Below are 17076 nucleotides of genomic sequence, written 5' to 3'. Positions count from 1 at the left end.
CCTTTTGTTGTTTGTACAGCACATGGCACACTGGCTATGACTAGGCTCTTAAGTACTTCTATAATACAACTAGCAGGCAGGTGCTTATGTCGCCTGACTTTCAGAAGTGCTGAGCACTCACCAGTTCCCACTGATCCATGGCTGCTGTTGGATGAAAGGTACCTAAATATATATATATTTTTTCCCCCGAGCATAGTTTCATAGTTCCATTTTTTAAAATCTTGGCTTACGTTTTCATTTAAAAAAAAGTACATTCTAGGCCTTGTGTTTGGCAAGAGACTGAAAACTGATATAAAGATTGGCAGCTTGAGGCAGTTCCTGTTTATATTGAGGAGCTTTATTCTGAAATTCAGTGACTTAACTTGCACTGCTGATCAGTTTAGGAGAAAGATCCAACTACTACATTTATCCCAGAACTGTATGTCTCTCTCACCTTCTCCGATACCAAAATCCTTGTCTTGTTTGCATGGTCATTATAAGATCTGAAATAAATATATTGAATTTAATACAAAAATTTAACACTAGCCCACATTCACTCCAGCTTTGACAAAGAAGAACTGAAAGAAAGACCAATACGGTGTACCTGTGATCTACAGCCACCTTCCACTTTGGAAAATGGTATTTAATTTATAACCACCTGCTAAATAACTTTGTTTCCATATGTTCAGTGTTACATAACCATAGTTCTAGGAAAGTGTGCTAAAATAAATGCCTGTCTGCAAATGGGTGGAATTACACTAGGGCTGGATTGGGCTTCTGTTATCGGGGCCACCTTTCCCTCTAGACAAATAGCTGTGTCCTGAACAATGCACTTCTAGGCTAAAGAATGCATGTGCCGTTCCCCCCCACCTCCCAGCAGAACTACAAGTCAGTTTGGCTTAGGAACTGTTTCAGCCAGCCATTTGTTCATTCCAGTATGTTTTTACTGGGCCAGTGCTTCAGGAAGGTGTCAAACCCTGACTGAAAAATACTATACCGTGTGGTAGGGGAAGAGTAGTTCTGCCTGACTCCCATCTGCAGATCAGTTTATACCCTAAAGTTGGAGCAGCAATGAGCCTCTATAACTTAACTGGAGAGTGGTAACAGCTTACGAGAATTTCATGTGTGTCCTGCTTTTGTTAGCAGTGTTGAAATGGGCCTGTTCTTGCTTCTCTTGAAATCAAAGGAAGCAAATCAGCATAAAATTAAACCATAAATCATTCCTCCTGCTGCTGCTTTAGACAAAAAGAACAAGCAAAAAATAACAGCATAAAAGAAATTTATTAAGGTAACACTGCTATTTATACAAGTTACTCATGCTAGAAAAAAGCATAAATGATACATGTAAACAATTGTTTACAGAATACTTGTTTTTCCTTGTAAAGGTGCAAATGATCTTCAAATGTAAACACAAGAATGCCAACGTTTGAGGGGCCTTTCTTTTTTTTTTAAAGTCTTGTTTAATGACCCATTTTTGTTAGCATAGTGTTATTTTTCTACATTCTCAAGCACATTAAAGTGCTGAGTTATAGGAACCAAACCGTACTGAGATGCTAGCACTGCTCTTTTAATATCAAGGATGTACATTTCTCCAATTCTTTCAAATCTCTAATTTAGTAGATATGCCACAAAGTTACCTCGGTTGCATCATGACATTCTCTCATTCTGGAGCATAATAATACAGCAAACTTGTCTTGTTTGCTCAAGCTGGACGGCAGGCTGCCCCCACGCTTTTTGCACTCGCTAAAAGATACCCCATTACTCACAATGCAATTGCACACTACCTCCTGCAGAAGTCTATTAAGCAGGCCTCACACCTTTTCCAGCTCTAAAGCCAACATAAGGAAGTGCATAAAAATTCACTAAGGGGAGGTACCATCTGATCCTTATCCTAATGTTCCCCAGTATGAATTATAAAGGAACAGGAGAGAGATAGGTAGGGAGCTAAGCTGATTCTGACCAGAGCATTTTTCAGCAGGAGCTATTTCAAGTCTGCAATAGGGGTGAGTGTTAGGAAATTGCAACTCTCTCTTTCTAGATTCTCCAAAAATAACAAGTGGTTCCCATGTGAGCAGAGACAAGCCTTGATAATACCAATAAGTGCTCTCATAAGGTTCAGATACAGGAAAGAGAGAGATCCTGAACCTTTGTACCACACACTGGAAAAATGTGTAATTTTGGAGTCTAGCTATTTTTCACCTTTCATACCCAACCTCCTTTTTGAGCATCAGTAATTCAGCAAAGAGATGGGAGTTAAAGTCCTGCTTCTCATTGCCCAAAAAACCAACCAGGCACTCAGGGCACTAATCTTCACAGCTCCTGTGCTCTAAGAGGCCCAGTGGCTTGGCACAGCAGCATCTAGAAGTATCACAGGACGTAGCCCTGCCCCAACCATCAGCCTGTCAGAACTCAATCTCAAAAAATTAAAAGATGGAATCTTTCACTGTGAGTGATACAAAGAAAATACATGATACAAATTAAATGAAAAAATAAATATACTCTGCACTCAGAAAAGCTTCTGTGCAAAGGTGGCACCTTTCTGGTCAAGTACATTTTTTTTTTTAAATGAAGCTCTCTGTAAATAAGGCAAAAGCACTATTTTCAGTATCACTTTCCTCTTTCACCCACTGCATGGATGCCACTTCCACTGCTGGAGGAGGAGAGGCCCTCCTCTTTGCCAGACTCCTGGCACAGCTTGCTGTCCCAGGTCATTGTTTATGCTAGAGTTACTTTTACAGTTCAGTTTATTCAAAAACCAAGAGACTGTTTAGGAAAAAATATGGACATAAGCAAAGCTTCTAGTTGTAGTAGGTGGTTCCTGGAGTCTGACACGGTGGTCTCCCATTGGATGTGCGCTCAAAAAAGTCATTTTATTTATAATCCCATAGAAAGAGGCACCAGCAAAGAATTAAGGTGGATCTATATTTTACTAGAGCTGCACAGAGCTCCAGAGTCAGTAAGTCTCTTCAGTATGTTTAGGATTGAGAACCAAGGGCTTTCCCTCCATTAGATGCTTACCATATATGGGATTCACAATGTGTCATTTTGATAACGCCTACACCACCTCCCAGCCGACGATAGTTCATTCCGCCATACAACCTGCAAAGACAAGTTGTTGGTCATACTGCTTAGGTTCTTAATGCACTGTCTTCTCTAATAAAAGCATGAAACAGCCTCCGTAGGCGGCATGTATCGTTCAGCACAATTGTTGGTCTCCATTTCATGTGATGCCTGTGATTAAGCTGTCTGATGAGTAAGGCAGGGATCCCCAATCTGTTTAAACACACATCTAAAGTAAATAGCCATATTTGCTCACATATGTATCACCCTTGAGGAGGACAGCAAATTATTTTGCTTCGCGTCTTCCAGCATCAGAAAACTGCACTGAATTTCCTTTCTGCTCCTATGTAGTTTCAGGAACAGAGGGCAGCAACTCTGTGGGTTGCATTTGGCCCCCTGACTATGCTTTGGGCAACCCTGAAGCAGTGGGTAAATCTACATGGTGCACAGCTAATTTCAGACTCATATCTGCTTTATACTACACACAGCTGAACAGACCAATGTATAATGCATTTCAAACATCATCTGTTCTCTCCATGCTATGATACTGAAACAGTGACCACATTTCATATGGAAATCCAATGCCTATCAGCTCTCATTTCCTGCTTCAGCTGCATATTCCTCTATGTGCTGACGCAGTTAGTCTGCTGGAAGAAATAAGACTGGAGTTCTTTCAGTAACTGTCACCAATGCCACCCACTAACTGCAGATTGCATATCAAGGATTTCCCAGTGGTGCTCCACACATAGGAGAAAAATTTCACATAGCAAGAAGAACCGCAGCCAATAAAGAGCGGGAAGATGATAGGCGACATCACTAGCTTTATTCAATTCAGTGACGGTAACGAATAAGCTAGTATCCTCAGTAGCTACCTATATTAGCTACAAACACATGCTTTGGCTAGCTCTCCATACAATATGTCCTACCACTCCTGCCAGGGAGAGCGGCTCATAGACTCATAGACTCTAGGACTGGAAGGGACCTCGAGAGGTCATCGAGTCCAGTCCCCTGCCCTCATGGCAGGACCAAATACTGTCTAGACCATCCCTGATAGACATTTATCTAACCTACTCTTAAATATCTCCAGCGATGGAGATTCCACAACTTCCCTAGGCAATCTATTCCAGTGTTTAACTACCCTGACAGTTAGGAACTTTTTCCTAATGTCCAACCTAAATCTCCCTTGCTGCAGTTTAAGCCCATTGCTTCTTGTTCTATCATTGGAGGCTAAGGTGAACAAGTTTTCTCCCTCCTCCTGATGACACCCTTTTAGATACCTGAAAACTGCTATCAGGTCCCCTCTCAGTCTTCTCTTTTCCAAACTAAACAAACCCAATTCCTTCAGCCTTCCTTCATAGGTCATGTTCTCAAGACCTTTAATCATTCTTGTTGCTCTTCTCTGGACCCTCTCCAATTTCTCCACATCTTTCTTGAAATGCGGTGCCCAGAACTGGACACAATACTCCAGTTGAGGCCTAACCAGTGCAGAGTAAAGTGGAAGAATGACTTCTCGTGTCTTGTTTACAACACACCTGTTAATGCATCCCAGAATCATGTTTGCTTTTTTTGCAACAGTATCACACTGTTCACTCATAGTTCAGTTCATAGTTCAACTGTCACCATTCAGTTAAAAGGCAGAATTAAGTTACTCCTGGGGGAACTGTGCACCACTGTGCAGGCACAAAATTCATGTCCCCCACAGATTTCTTTGCTTCCTTACAGAAAAAGGATTTTCTGAAGGGGAAGCAAAGGGAAGCCGCAAAAGCGGTCATTCGCCCCACCCCAGCAATGCGAGCGTATTGTTTTGGGCACCTGGAGCAGATGGCAGAGAGTTAAATCACTGCATGGGATGTAGGGGTGCGGGGAAGGTGGGGCTGGGGATGCTCGGGCCAGTGGCTCCTACCCTGCATCGGGCTCAGCTGCTAGTTCCGGCTGGGCTGGGACGGATGGGACTTGCTCTTCCCCTGAAAGGAGCGGCCTGGGCCAGGTCAGACCCAGCCCCAGAAACCTCCGCCATCTGCAGGAAGCTCCACATCCTCCTTCCATTGCTCCTCATCAATGGGGGAAGGGGTCACTGTAGAGGGAACTCCTCTGCTATCTACCCAATCCCAGTGCATCCAGACCCCCGCATACCCAGACCCCCACATACCTGAACCCCCACCCTGCTGAGCCTCCTCAGATCCCCCACTGAACCCCAACTCCTTCACCCAGACTACTCCCCCAGTGAGTCCCCCACACTCCAATCCCCACCCTGACAAGCCCCCTTCACCCAGACCCCCACCCCACCAGCACCCATGCTAAGATCCATCCCCCCTCAAACAGATTCCCCTGTTGCGCCCCAACCACCTTCATTTGGAGCCCCTGCAGAGTCCCATTGCCCCTGCACCTGGAATGAGCCCCTGTGCATCCAAAATCCCCCCGTAGCCAGACCTGCCACTGAGCCACCCATACTCAGATTGCCTCACACAGAACCCTCTCATCCCACACCTGGATCCCCCCTTACACTTGGATTCTGCTGGGCTGAGCCTGACTGCCCACACCCGGTGTGCCTGGTGTGGAGGGGCAGAGCCCCAGGGTGTTTCTGTGGCAAGCCCAGCCCTTGCGCCGTGTCACGGTTGGGTGCTGCCTCTGCATCAAGTCTGTGTTGGTGGGGTGGGGTTGGGGAGATGGCTGGAGGTGATCTCCCACCTCTGTGCAGCCTGTGGCTTGTGCTCTCCATTGCAATGCTGGAGCCTCCACATTTATTTATTGACAAAATTTGTAGAATTTTGCAGAATTTTAATGTGTGCGCAGAATATTTTTTTGGCACCGAGTTTTTAATTTTTTGGTGCAAAATTCCCTCAGGAATATTAAGTATATACTGCTCCCCATTGGGCTGCCTTTCTGAGCTGAGGCATCACCACACAAAAGTGCTTAACTGAGAGAAGTGCGTCCTACACTACATAGAAAAATCTCAGCATGAAAGGGTAAAATACTAGTTCAGGCCAGTTCAATAGGTCAAGGACATTAATTTCTTCCTATTCCCTGCACCCTGACAGATTTCTAAAGCATCAAATCCCTTTTAAGGATATAAATAGGAGTCAAACTCTACACTGATTAGATTAATGTACGAACAGTTGTTTTCAAGTGCAGTTATCGTCAGAAACGTGATTCTGGAAAAACAGCCTCTCTCTGATCAATACATATTTCCCACCAGTGGTTTCATATCAGATCTGTTTAGTTTAAAGGTCAAAACAAGATTTTTCTAACTGCTAACCATGCAGATTTAACAGAACTCCATATACTCAAACTGCTCTGCTTCATACAATAGATCCCCATCTAGAGAGATTCTGGAATCAGAGCATAGCACTGTGAAGCCTAGATAGCCCCAAAGGAGCACACTGAATTCTGCTCTGCTTTCTGTAACTTTAAAGCTACCACAGCTAAGGTACATGTTTATTTTTGTTGGTAAACTGAGCAGACATGGCTCAATGCACATGTACACACACATGTATATACATACACATGTACACACAGAGATCTCCAGATCAGCCTACAAAAAAAGTGCCAAAGCACAGTATTTGAGATTAGGAGGTCTAGGTTCTAACACAGGCCTGGTCCACACTACGCTGTTAAACCGATTTTAACAGTGTTAAATCGATTTAACGCTGTACCCGTCCACACTGCAATGCACTTTAAATTGATTTAAAGGGCTCTTAAAATCGATTTCTGTACTCCTCCCCAACGAGAGGAGCAACGCTAAAATCGATATTAACATATCGATTTAGGGTTAGTGCGGCTGCAAATCGAAGTTATTGGCCAGATAGTTATAGTGATAGCTACCCACAATGCAATGCTCCGGAAATCGATGCTAGCCTCGGACCATGGACGCACACCGCCGAATTAATGTGCCTAGTGCGGACGCGTGCAATCGACTTTATAATAATCTGTTTAATAAAACCGGTTTAAGTTAATTCGAAATTATCCTGTAGTGTAGACGTACCCACAGTGTGTGCCAATGGCTCACCGTGTAACTGACTAAGTCACTCACCTTCTCTGGACCTCAGTTTCCCCATCTGTATGATGGCAAATCAACACTTCCCTACTTCCTAATGGTGTTGTAAGGCTTAATTCACTAAAGTGGGCAAAGGTCTTTGGGGTCCTTAAGTATAAGGCACTACAGTAGAATCACCTCTATTATATTCAAAATGAAGATGGTAGAGGGGACTTCAAGCACAGTAGCTGCAGTTTTGAAAAAGGAAGCTGCAGGCCCTCACCACAGGGAGCTATTTCCAAAATGGCTGATAGTCCTCTGGTCAGACGTATGGGGGAGCAATGGGCATGACACATATTGGAACACAGCAGCACTACAGACCATTCTGATATGGATTATTTTGGTGAAAGCCCAACACTTATGTAGAGGTTTGCTACCTCTCTTTAGGAAATGGCTGTGTAGTAAGACTTCACTGCTACTGATACAGTCTATCAGCACTAAAGTGACAGCATTATGAGTGGTAAATGTCTCCATTTCCTTTCTATTCTGAAACACATTCCAGGCGCATATGGGTGGCAGCGAAACACAGTTTCTCCACCTCTCAGTTATTCAGAAAGGGATTCTCTCTCTCACACTAGAAATGGGAGGTTAAGCATGTGACATGCTGGATCACATTGCCTGCTCCCTCTGTTTGTTTCACTTTCAAACAAACCAGCCAAGTCACACAAAGGGTTACAATGGCCACCTCCATCAACCAGACTTCCAGTAAGATGAGGCACAACACATCTCCACTCTGCTGGGAAGACTCTAGTCATAAGCATAATTTAAGCAGGTGTGCCTAAGGTTTGCAATGTCACTGTTTCATGAATTTAAAGGTTACCTCCATGTGTTAGCATCAGGATCAAACACTTCAATGGTCTTCAAGTATGTTGTGCCATCAAAGCCTCCCACTGCCATTAGCTGTCCATTCACTACTGCAAGGCCAACCTAGAAAACAACCCCCCTAGACATTATTCATGCTTCATTGCAGGTCCTGAAGGCTTGTCTCACAAGAAAGACACTTCAATAAAGACCATTCATTAGTCAGCAGTCAAGCCTTGGGAAGATGTCAGTACACAGCGCACACGTTCCTGGAGGCAGTAGGGGTAGAGAAGGGACAATTGTATTTTAGTATTTCTGTTAAAATACAGATTCATAAAACCTAGCATGAAATTGTATTCAACTAGAACATTTCAGTATAGATTCCCTCAAAACACATGGCTACTTCCCTGGGATGCTGAGTAGAGTTAACCGAAAAGAAAAGAAGATTAGAGCTTTCCCACCCTGTCAGAGAAGACAAAAAATGTGTTTTGCTGCTTGGTGCATTGGCAATTGTGTTGGACTCTCATCAGCAGTATGTTGGTTTTACAAGTGATTTAAATGTCATTGCTCTCAAGACTGGTTCAGCTCATCAGATAGCACAAACGATACATTCAAGCTCATGCCCCAGGGACTGGGAGAGTAAAAACAGCAAGGGTTAGAATGAACAAGACCTTCAGTTGTACTACCCTGATCCCAGAGCAAACAGTAAGATCCTCCAGCCCCAGGCTCCGAGGACCTCATTGTGATACTGGCAGGCCAGATGCCAGCTCTTGCCCAGGCTGCAGACATTAGCAAAGAACCGACAATCTCGTAGCTGGAGACCAGACCAGGTCACCTGTATGTTAGTTTTGCTTAAAACAGGTATTAGTCTTATAAGACTGTATTTAGTGTTTAAGATTCTATGAAATGCTTGTAAGTTGCTGTATGCATTAATCACACTTATAATGTCTGTATTCCATGCTATAAGAAAATATGTACATTTTGCTTTATAACTTTGAAAATGTTTGCTCTGAATTTATGAACTTAGGCATGGGAATCGTTCTCCCCATCCATCCAGAAGGACTACCAAAATCAGACAGGCCATCAAGGATCATTGCAATACAAAGGATTGGTTAATGGCCCAATCATACATAGGAAATGCTACATGCAAGAAAGCTCATCCTGTTGCCTTGGAAGCTGAATGAAGGAAATAAAACAAAGCCACAGGAAAATTTTCCAACGTTTTGGCTATTTGAACTCTGAAGGGCCAGAGACTCTAAACTGAAGCCAGAGATCCCCAGGGCTTGCCCTGAAAGACACTTAGAGTTGTAGTGGTCTGTCAATTCAATCACTCTTAGGATTTAGATTGCAAGTCATTTGTGTATATATATGTTTGCTTGCTTTAACCTGTAAATAACTCTCATTCCTTTTTTCTAATTAATAAACCTTTAGATAGTTTATTACAGGAATGGTTACAGGCATTGTCTTTGGTGTAAGATCTAGGGTACCAACTGACTAGAGGTAAGTGACTGGTTTCTTGGGACAGGAAGCAACCTGAATGTGGTGTGATTTTTGGTGTAAGTGACCATTTATCACAAAGTCCAGTTTGTCTGGATGGCAAGATAAACATGATAGCTCTCCAGTCTGTTTGCTAACTCCTCCAAAGTGCACAATAGGACAGGGCCTGTGTGTTTAATGGCATGTTCTTTCCTCTAATGGCTTCTGATGTTATTGGGAGGGTGGGGGGAGGTACTTACTGAAGTAGTGCACTCAATAATTCCCTGCTTCAGAATTAAGTGCTCATGACTCAGTACTATTTGTCAAAACTCTTATGGAAAAAAGCAGCCTAAAAAAATTTCCTCTTCTCAGTTGTATAAAAAGCTGTCATCACCCATTCACCCCTTGCAGCATAGGAAGCTAATATTGCTACATCTTGTACTTCCTTCTGGGCAATGTGCTTTGCCTTTTTACAAACATTTCCCTCTTAGAAGGGGGGTTAAGATGCAGGAAAAGTGCAAGAAGCAAGAAAAGAACAGAGCCCTCCCTATGCTCCAGCTAAATAGCTATGCACAGCACAAGCTAGCAAATGAAGCAGAACTCACGCCACTACGCCGTGATGTCATGGCCACCACAGGAGACCACTGGTTGGTTCTGGGGTTGTATCTCTCGGCACTGCTGAGCTCTGTGGTATCATCTCGGCCTCCCACAGCATAGATCATGTCCTGGTATACTGCACAGCCCAGGTGCTTCCGTCTAGTCCCCATGGGAGCTATCGTGTGCCAGCGGTTCTCTTGGGGATTGTAGCGCTCCACTGTGGAGAAAGTCACATTACAAATCTTTGGACACCATCTAATGCCCTTCTATTAGTGACTCTGAGCTTGTAGCCATAACACGGATCAGACTGTGAAGACACAACATTTCCTCCCCAGATCAGAAACACATTGTGTCAGTTTGTCACCATCCACGCTGCTTCTCCCTGCTTTCTCTAGAAGGCTTGCTATTCCTCCTCCTCTCCCCAACCCCAGTCTAACAAAGACAGGAATGCCAGATGTTCAGTCATTTATTGCATCTCAGCTGAAGAATGACAATCTGGTGAAGCTACAACTGGTCTATACTGCCATCTACACTTGTGACAAAGTGACCTCCAGTAAGTATCCTGTTGCCCAACCCAGTGAAGACCAGAGATATTGCAGAGATGATGCACTGGCTCTTGGTAGGCAAATGCTAAGAAAATGCACAAAGTAACTGCCTATTGCAACATCCTAGTGATAAGCAGACACACAAACATATAACTAGCTATCAGTGGTTTAGGAGGATGGGAACAATACTAAGGTACAGTAAAATCAACTTCAGGTGAGGAACTCACTCAGAAAACAGACGAAAAAATATCTACCAGCTGTCTGGGGAAGGCTTATAGGTAAAAGAAAGGGACCATGGCAGTGCAGTATGGAGACGTGACATACCGGTATTGAGAGGCGACGTCCCATCGGAGCCTCCCACAGCATAAAGAAAGCCCCCTAACACAGCCACTGCCACTCCTAAGCGCCTGGTGCTCATGGAAGCCACTCGAGTCCATTTGTTTTCTTTTGGATCATACCTGCCATAAGAAAAAGCAGAGACCAGTTAAGCTTTCAAATATACACATCAGGCCCTAATTCCCTTGGGAGCTGCACCAAGCAACCAAAGGAATCTGGGGGGAGCAGTATTTCCGACAGTTCCACATTCAGGTGGAGTAATACTAACACGTCTGTTCTGGTTTTAGCCTCTAAAAGAGGTTCAGGATATCCACACTGTGGCAGCTAGGCAGACAGTTGCTGTTTGCTGGAATTCAGGTTAAACTAAAAACATCCACCTTCAAATACAATCACTAACAAACCCACTCAGCATTTGTTGCCTCCTTTCAAACTCATGCACCAAATGCATCTTCTTATAAGATCTTTCCTTCTCCTCCCCTCCCGCTTCATTATTTTTAATACCTTTCCACAATGTTGAGACAAGAGACGCCATCCTGGCCACCAACAGCATACAGGTATCCCCCGAGAACAGCCACTCCAACACTGGTCCTGCAGGTGCTGGTGGGAGCCACATCACTGCTCCACTGATTCGTCTTCGGGTCATATCTAAAAAGTGTGTCATACAATTCAAGTCTGAACTGCTTATCTATGGAAATCTCTGAATCCCCTGTGGCTTAGGATTAGTGGTACAGTGGAACTTGCTTACCCTGAATTCAGAGGGAAACTATAAAGAAGAAGGATGAAAGTCCTGAATGCACAATGCACTATGTAGTGCAAACTGCAATTCTGGTTGCAGTAAAACCTCATCTTAGCATGAATTCATTCTTGGAAAAAAGTTACTGACTCCACTGTATTTTACTTTAAATCACTGAAGGTTTCAAAGGCCCAATTCTGGACTCCATTCCTCCTCCCTTGTATGTATTTCCAAGGTTCACATAATTCTCTATTTACCACGCCCAGAAAAGAATGTCTGGATAGTTTTCCGCACCTTACAAGTAAATATATGCTTGCAGGCTCACTTTCATGAGCAACACTAAAAAAACAAGCCAGTCGGAATGCATATGTAAGGAAGTTAGCAAAAGCCATGCCCATCAGAAACTACAGCCACTCTTACACTTCATTTCCCTACTCCTTTACATACAAAAGGCTATGCTTTATAGAGAGCTCAGAGCAGAGGTCAGACTAAGATTACTATTAAGTTAGGGATACAAGGCTACATCCTGTTATGTCTAATGTCTTAGTTTAGTATAACATTGATACAGATATCAAAAAGGCTAGTAATCACTGCCACATATTAGCTTATGTACTGATGCAGGAAATGTAGATAGTATAGATGTAGTATTTCAGCTGTTCAGCATATGATCAACACAGACAGCAAAATGGACACCCTTATCACAGATAGCACCATGTTTTGAATGCATGTTAACTCTGCAATGATCTGCTGGAGACCTACCTTTCTACACTGTTAAGGTAAGAAGAACCATCATGGCCTCCCACAGCATACAGGAGGTCATCCAGAACACTGACTCCAACTCCACAGCGTCTTTTGCTCATGGAAGCCACCATCCGCCACTCATTGGTTTGAGGGTCGTAGCGCTCCACGCTGGAAATTGCGTCCCCACTACACCAGCCTCCCACTGCGGGAATCAACACAAGAAACAGTGTCAGGGTAGTACATCAAACTCACACCATGTGTATGTGTCTACAACAAATAATCTATCTACATCTTCTGCCCACAAATGTTTCTTACACAATATCGCAAGAAGACAGTCTATCAGAATTATTCACTGATAGATAGACTGTCAATAAGAAAACAGGATGGGATTTTCAGAAGTGCCTACGTAAATTTAGGAGCACAAGTCCCATTGAAAGTGAAGTGTTTCAGCATGTATTATTATAAGTGCTACCAGAGTGCCTGGGAGCCCTAATCATAGACCAGAAACCCATTTTGCAAGACAAAGGCCTTGTCCACACTACAGGGAAAATTCGATCTAAACTACACAATTTGAGTTATGTGACTAGTGTAACTCAAATCGACGTAGCTTAGATCTACTTACCATGGGGTCCACACTATGTGATGTCAACAGGAGACACTCTCCTGTCAACTCCCCTTACTCTTCTCGATCTGGTGGAGTACAGGAGTCGACGGGAGAGTGATTTACAGTCGATTAAGCAGGTCTTCACTAGACCCACTAAATCGACCGCTGATGCGTCAGTCGCCACGCACTGATCCCTGGTAAGTGTAGACAAGCCCAAAGACAATGCAAGACAAGAAGAAAGTGAACGTTAACTCAAAGTGTGGGATGGGTAATATAAAATGTCATTTCTGATGGTCTGATAGTTAAGGGATGGCCATATGAATTAACTTTGAAACAGAGCATTTAAACTTGGATCTCATAGCCAAAGTTGCAGGCACTGTACACACCTGCAAAGAGTACTTCTCCACAACGGATGGGTTTGCGGGGTCGAGTTCTTGGTCCCTGCATCAGCGGCCGCTCTTGGGGCAACAGCAGGTAGTTCTTAGCTTCATCCACCAGGTCCCTGTGCAAGAGAAAAAATTTATTCTAAATGTCTGGGTGACAGTGGCATTTTTCAGGAAGTACTATTTGGGACAGGCCATTCCTAAAAATAGCAGCCATCACCAATCACCTTCCAGTTATTGCCATACTAAATAGAACACGCATGACTTTATGTACTATATATATGACCTCTCTTAGGTATTCATTAGACATCTATTGCTAAAAACCTCACATAAAATACCAATAGATGGAAGCGGTATCCAGATGATAAAAATGTCATCATTCAGCTTTAACTAGCTCACCCACCCTTTTACCCATCACCCTGCAAATAATTCTAACACTCTAACCCCCTGAGCAACTTCAATCAGCTTTTTCACAACTTTATTTTAAATAACCTGCCACAAGAAAGCTTCCACCTTCTCCCCGCACAAACTGAACTTCTCCAGCACCAAAGTATTACATCTGTCCAAAGACCAGGAAAGGAACAATTTAGTGCTACACGAGTGACAATTTTCTGTATATAAAAACACCAGAGCTTCAAAGTCTGATATCTCGTGAGCCTGCAGCATTAGAAAGAGGAGCTTTATGCCACTGTAAAGGAGAGTTGCAGCTTCCCCATAGTCCTAGCATTCTCTTCTAGTTCCAGGAGGGTTAGTATAGTCAGGAGTTCTGAAACTGTGGGTGAGGGCCCAAAGATGGGCCACGACACAGTCTCGGGTGGTCTGCCAGCACAACTGCATTCTCCAGCCAATCTCTTAGTAAATATTTAACTTTATATGACTCATGTAATCTAAGTAAAAGCTATATAAATGTAATGTTCTGAGCTGTGTATGTTGGACAAAATATAGAAAAAACTATTTATTTTAAAAACAAGCTGCAATATGTCAAGTTTAATTTTTGTGAGTATAATGGTGTATTTCGCTGCAAGGTAACCTAGTAATGTACACACAGTCCACCATTTACAACTGTAAAAAATGTCAAGCAGTATTTCAATCTGACATGGATAGATTTATTTTTAGAAAATGAGAAGGATGCTCTGACGGAGAAGATACTGAAAGTCTCAGACCATCTAGAGCTACATGAAATGATCCAGCTAAAAAAATAAAGGAAGTGGTAAGAAAATATGACGACACATATTTGAAGTTTGGATTCTCTTTTACCAGATCAGTTAAGTATTTGTTGTCTCAGCGTGTTATAATATAATTGTCATTTTATGTTTTTATTTACAATATTTTATTCTTTTCTAGTTAGTAGAGAGTATGGTTGGGTCTTTACTTACACAGCATAGAAATTCAGATTTTACACTAAAAAACCTGAAAACACAAGATAATGTTCAAAGTTGGACAACTATTTTGTTTTAAAATCAACAATTTTTTAAACAATTTTGTTAACATTGTTGTGTTGCTTATTGTTCAGTTTTATACATTGTACATTTACACACTGCATTTTCCCTGTCTGAATGTCGAATTTTGCTCTCAACATATTTTTAAAGTGAGGTGTAGTTTTACTAAAGCTGTTTGGTTTCAAAGATCATGAAGCATTTCCTTGAGTGCATATTGCTTGGGATTTCCATAATTGTTTACTTTAAAATGAAAAGGAAACATGCACATTTTGTATAGTGTTATAGTTTATATGTATGTAATAATAAAAATTTAAAATTTTTCCCAAGAAGTATTAATAGTGGGTCGCAGTGCCTTTTGCAACTGGGGGTGGACTTCAGGGAAAAAAGTTTGGGAACCCCTGGCTACACAGGCCATTAAAGTAATGACATTTTCAGATACAGAAAAGCAATTTTAGGTTGTTTAGAAAATGGCTTCCTCTGAGCAGCGCTCAGTGGGATTCGTGGTAACTAAGGCACCTGGCTTTACAGCCAAAGTGATAGGAAAAACATGCCATCTTGGGAAGGGTGATTTATCAGAAAGATAAATTGCCTACCCAAAGCTTTCTCTCCCACCAAAATATTGATTAAAAAAGCTCCTTTGAGGGTACATTGCAACTTCTGCACAAATAAATACATACTTGCAATGCGGTGCTTTCTTCTTGCAATGCAGTGCTTTCCTCTACCCAATCCCAGAAAAGGAAACTGGTAAGTATCACCTTAGTTTTACCACTGACAACTCACAATATCTTTGGAGTGCAAACACAGATAAGGCACCCATATGAAGTGAAATCTATAGAAGTACACTGTTCAGTTTCATTCTTTCCAGCAGGACTTACCTGCATTCTTCATCACTTTTAATGAGCGGATCTGAGCCGACTGTACCCACCAGGAACTTGGGACTGAGTAGTGGCAGACGGACATGTTGCAGCACCTATGAGATAAAACAGAACACAATTAAAGGCAACGCACTTGTCACCTTACAGATGGAGGGAACAGTCAAATAGAGAGCAACATTAGTTAACTTGCTTCCACATGCTTTGTGATCCAATTAAGTTATAATGCAGTCACAACGATAGAAAGATTAGCAATAGGAGTGTAATAACAATCCCGGTAGCAATTCAGACCATGACACTCTGGCTCAATGCAACTTTTTGTCTATAGCACCTTTGCAATTTCAATAAGCCAATGTAGTCATCCAGCAGGACATCATCAGATTTTAAAAGAGCTGATCCAATGAGACTGCTAATGGATGAAACCAAGAACCTGACTGAAAATCCTGAGGAGACTGCAGATGTCTATACATATTGTCCTAAGCACTTGTTTGGCTGGCAGTTTTATTATCTATTTACCCTTCTGAGTGTACACTGCATTGTACAGTAAATGAACTACATCAAACATGCCACAAACAGCTTACACTTTAAATCAGTGGTCTTTTCGTCTGGTGAGTGCCAGATGAAGGACCATGGCAGCGGTCGAGCATCTGCCAAAATGCTGCCAAATTTTGGTGGTGCCACCTCTCGATGACGTCGCTTGTCGGCGGCAAGTGATGTCATCGAGAGGCGGCGCCGCCGAAATGCCACCAAATTTCGGTGGTGACGCCTCTCGATGATGCTGCTTGTCAGCGGCAAGCAACGTCATTGAGAGATGTCACCGCCGAAATGCCGCTGAAATTCGGCGGATGCTTGAGCGCCGGCCAGGACGCAGGTGCATTTAGATATCCCCGTGGGCACCGCGTTGCGGACCCCTGTTTTAAATGCACAAGCAGGTATAATAGAACACAGAATTAAACACAGATGAACATATGGTCCTACAAGGGTCCAAAGAGTTGTAAGGGGTATAAACTAGAGCTGACAAGAGGATGACAATTCTGTTTCACAACAACTTTTGAAAGTTTTCATGAAATGCAATTGTGCTGAAATGTCCATTTTTGGAGCAAAAAGGGCAAAGCAGGGCAGTAAGAGTCTCTCTTTCTCTCTCATTATTTCTGACCAGAGAATCCTGGAACTCAGAAACCTTTCCCTCAAAAACATTGTCAAAACAGATAATGCTGCCGCAAAATTTTAGCTTTGACAAAAGGGCATATTTAATCGAGAATGTCCTGACCAGCTCTAGCATAAACCCTCAGACTTCAAGGTATAAATCAGCTTCCTGGGGTTAAGAAGAAACTTCCCTTAGGGGCAGGTTATTCCATAATTGCATTATGGGTTTATTCACAATCCTCTGAAGCATCTGGTACTGGCCACTGTTAAAGACAGGATTGACTAGATGAACCTGGAGTCCGATCCAGTATAGCAAATCTTAATGTTTCTA

The 17076-nt window shown here is 42.7% G+C and overlaps 1 protein-coding gene across 3 annotated transcripts in view; it reads right to left on the bottom strand.

Annotated features, from left to right (window-relative positions):
* KLHL20 (kelch like family member 20) overlaps positions 1–17076 on the bottom strand; it is a 57506-nt gene that overhangs the window by 2508 nt on the left and 37922 nt on the right. For 2 of the 3 annotated variants that reach the window (XM_030572175.1, XM_030572177.1), the window contains 8 exons: positions 15603–15697; positions 13292–13407; positions 12320–12503; positions 11329–11472; positions 10816–10949; positions 9955–10163; positions 7893–7999; positions 1242–3078 (listed from right to left, as the gene is read on the bottom strand). In XM_030572175.1, coding sequence (XP_030428035.1) covers positions 2994–3078; positions 7893–7999; positions 9955–10163; positions 10816–10949; positions 11329–11472; positions 12320–12503; positions 13292–13407; positions 15603–15697 — 1074 coding nt within the window. In that variant the 3' untranslated portion in view covers positions 1242–2993. Of the gene's footprint in view, positions 1–433; positions 483–1241; positions 3079–7892; positions 8000–9954; positions 10164–10815; positions 10950–11328; positions 11473–12319; positions 12504–13291; positions 13408–15602; positions 15698–17076 lie in introns of those variants that run through there. The other variant, XM_030572176.1, reaches the window with a different exon arrangement.

Source organism: Gopherus evgoodei, chromosome 8 (genome assembly GCF_007399415.2).
Source record: "Gopherus evgoodei ecotype Sinaloan lineage chromosome 8, rGopEvg1_v1.p, whole genome shotgun sequence".
In the NCBI taxonomy this organism is placed as follows: domain Eukaryota; kingdom Metazoa; phylum Chordata; order Testudines; family Testudinidae; genus Gopherus; species Gopherus evgoodei.
The sequence above is the reverse complement of the archived record's forward strand: the minus strand, read 5'-3'. Positions and strand labels throughout refer to the sequence as shown.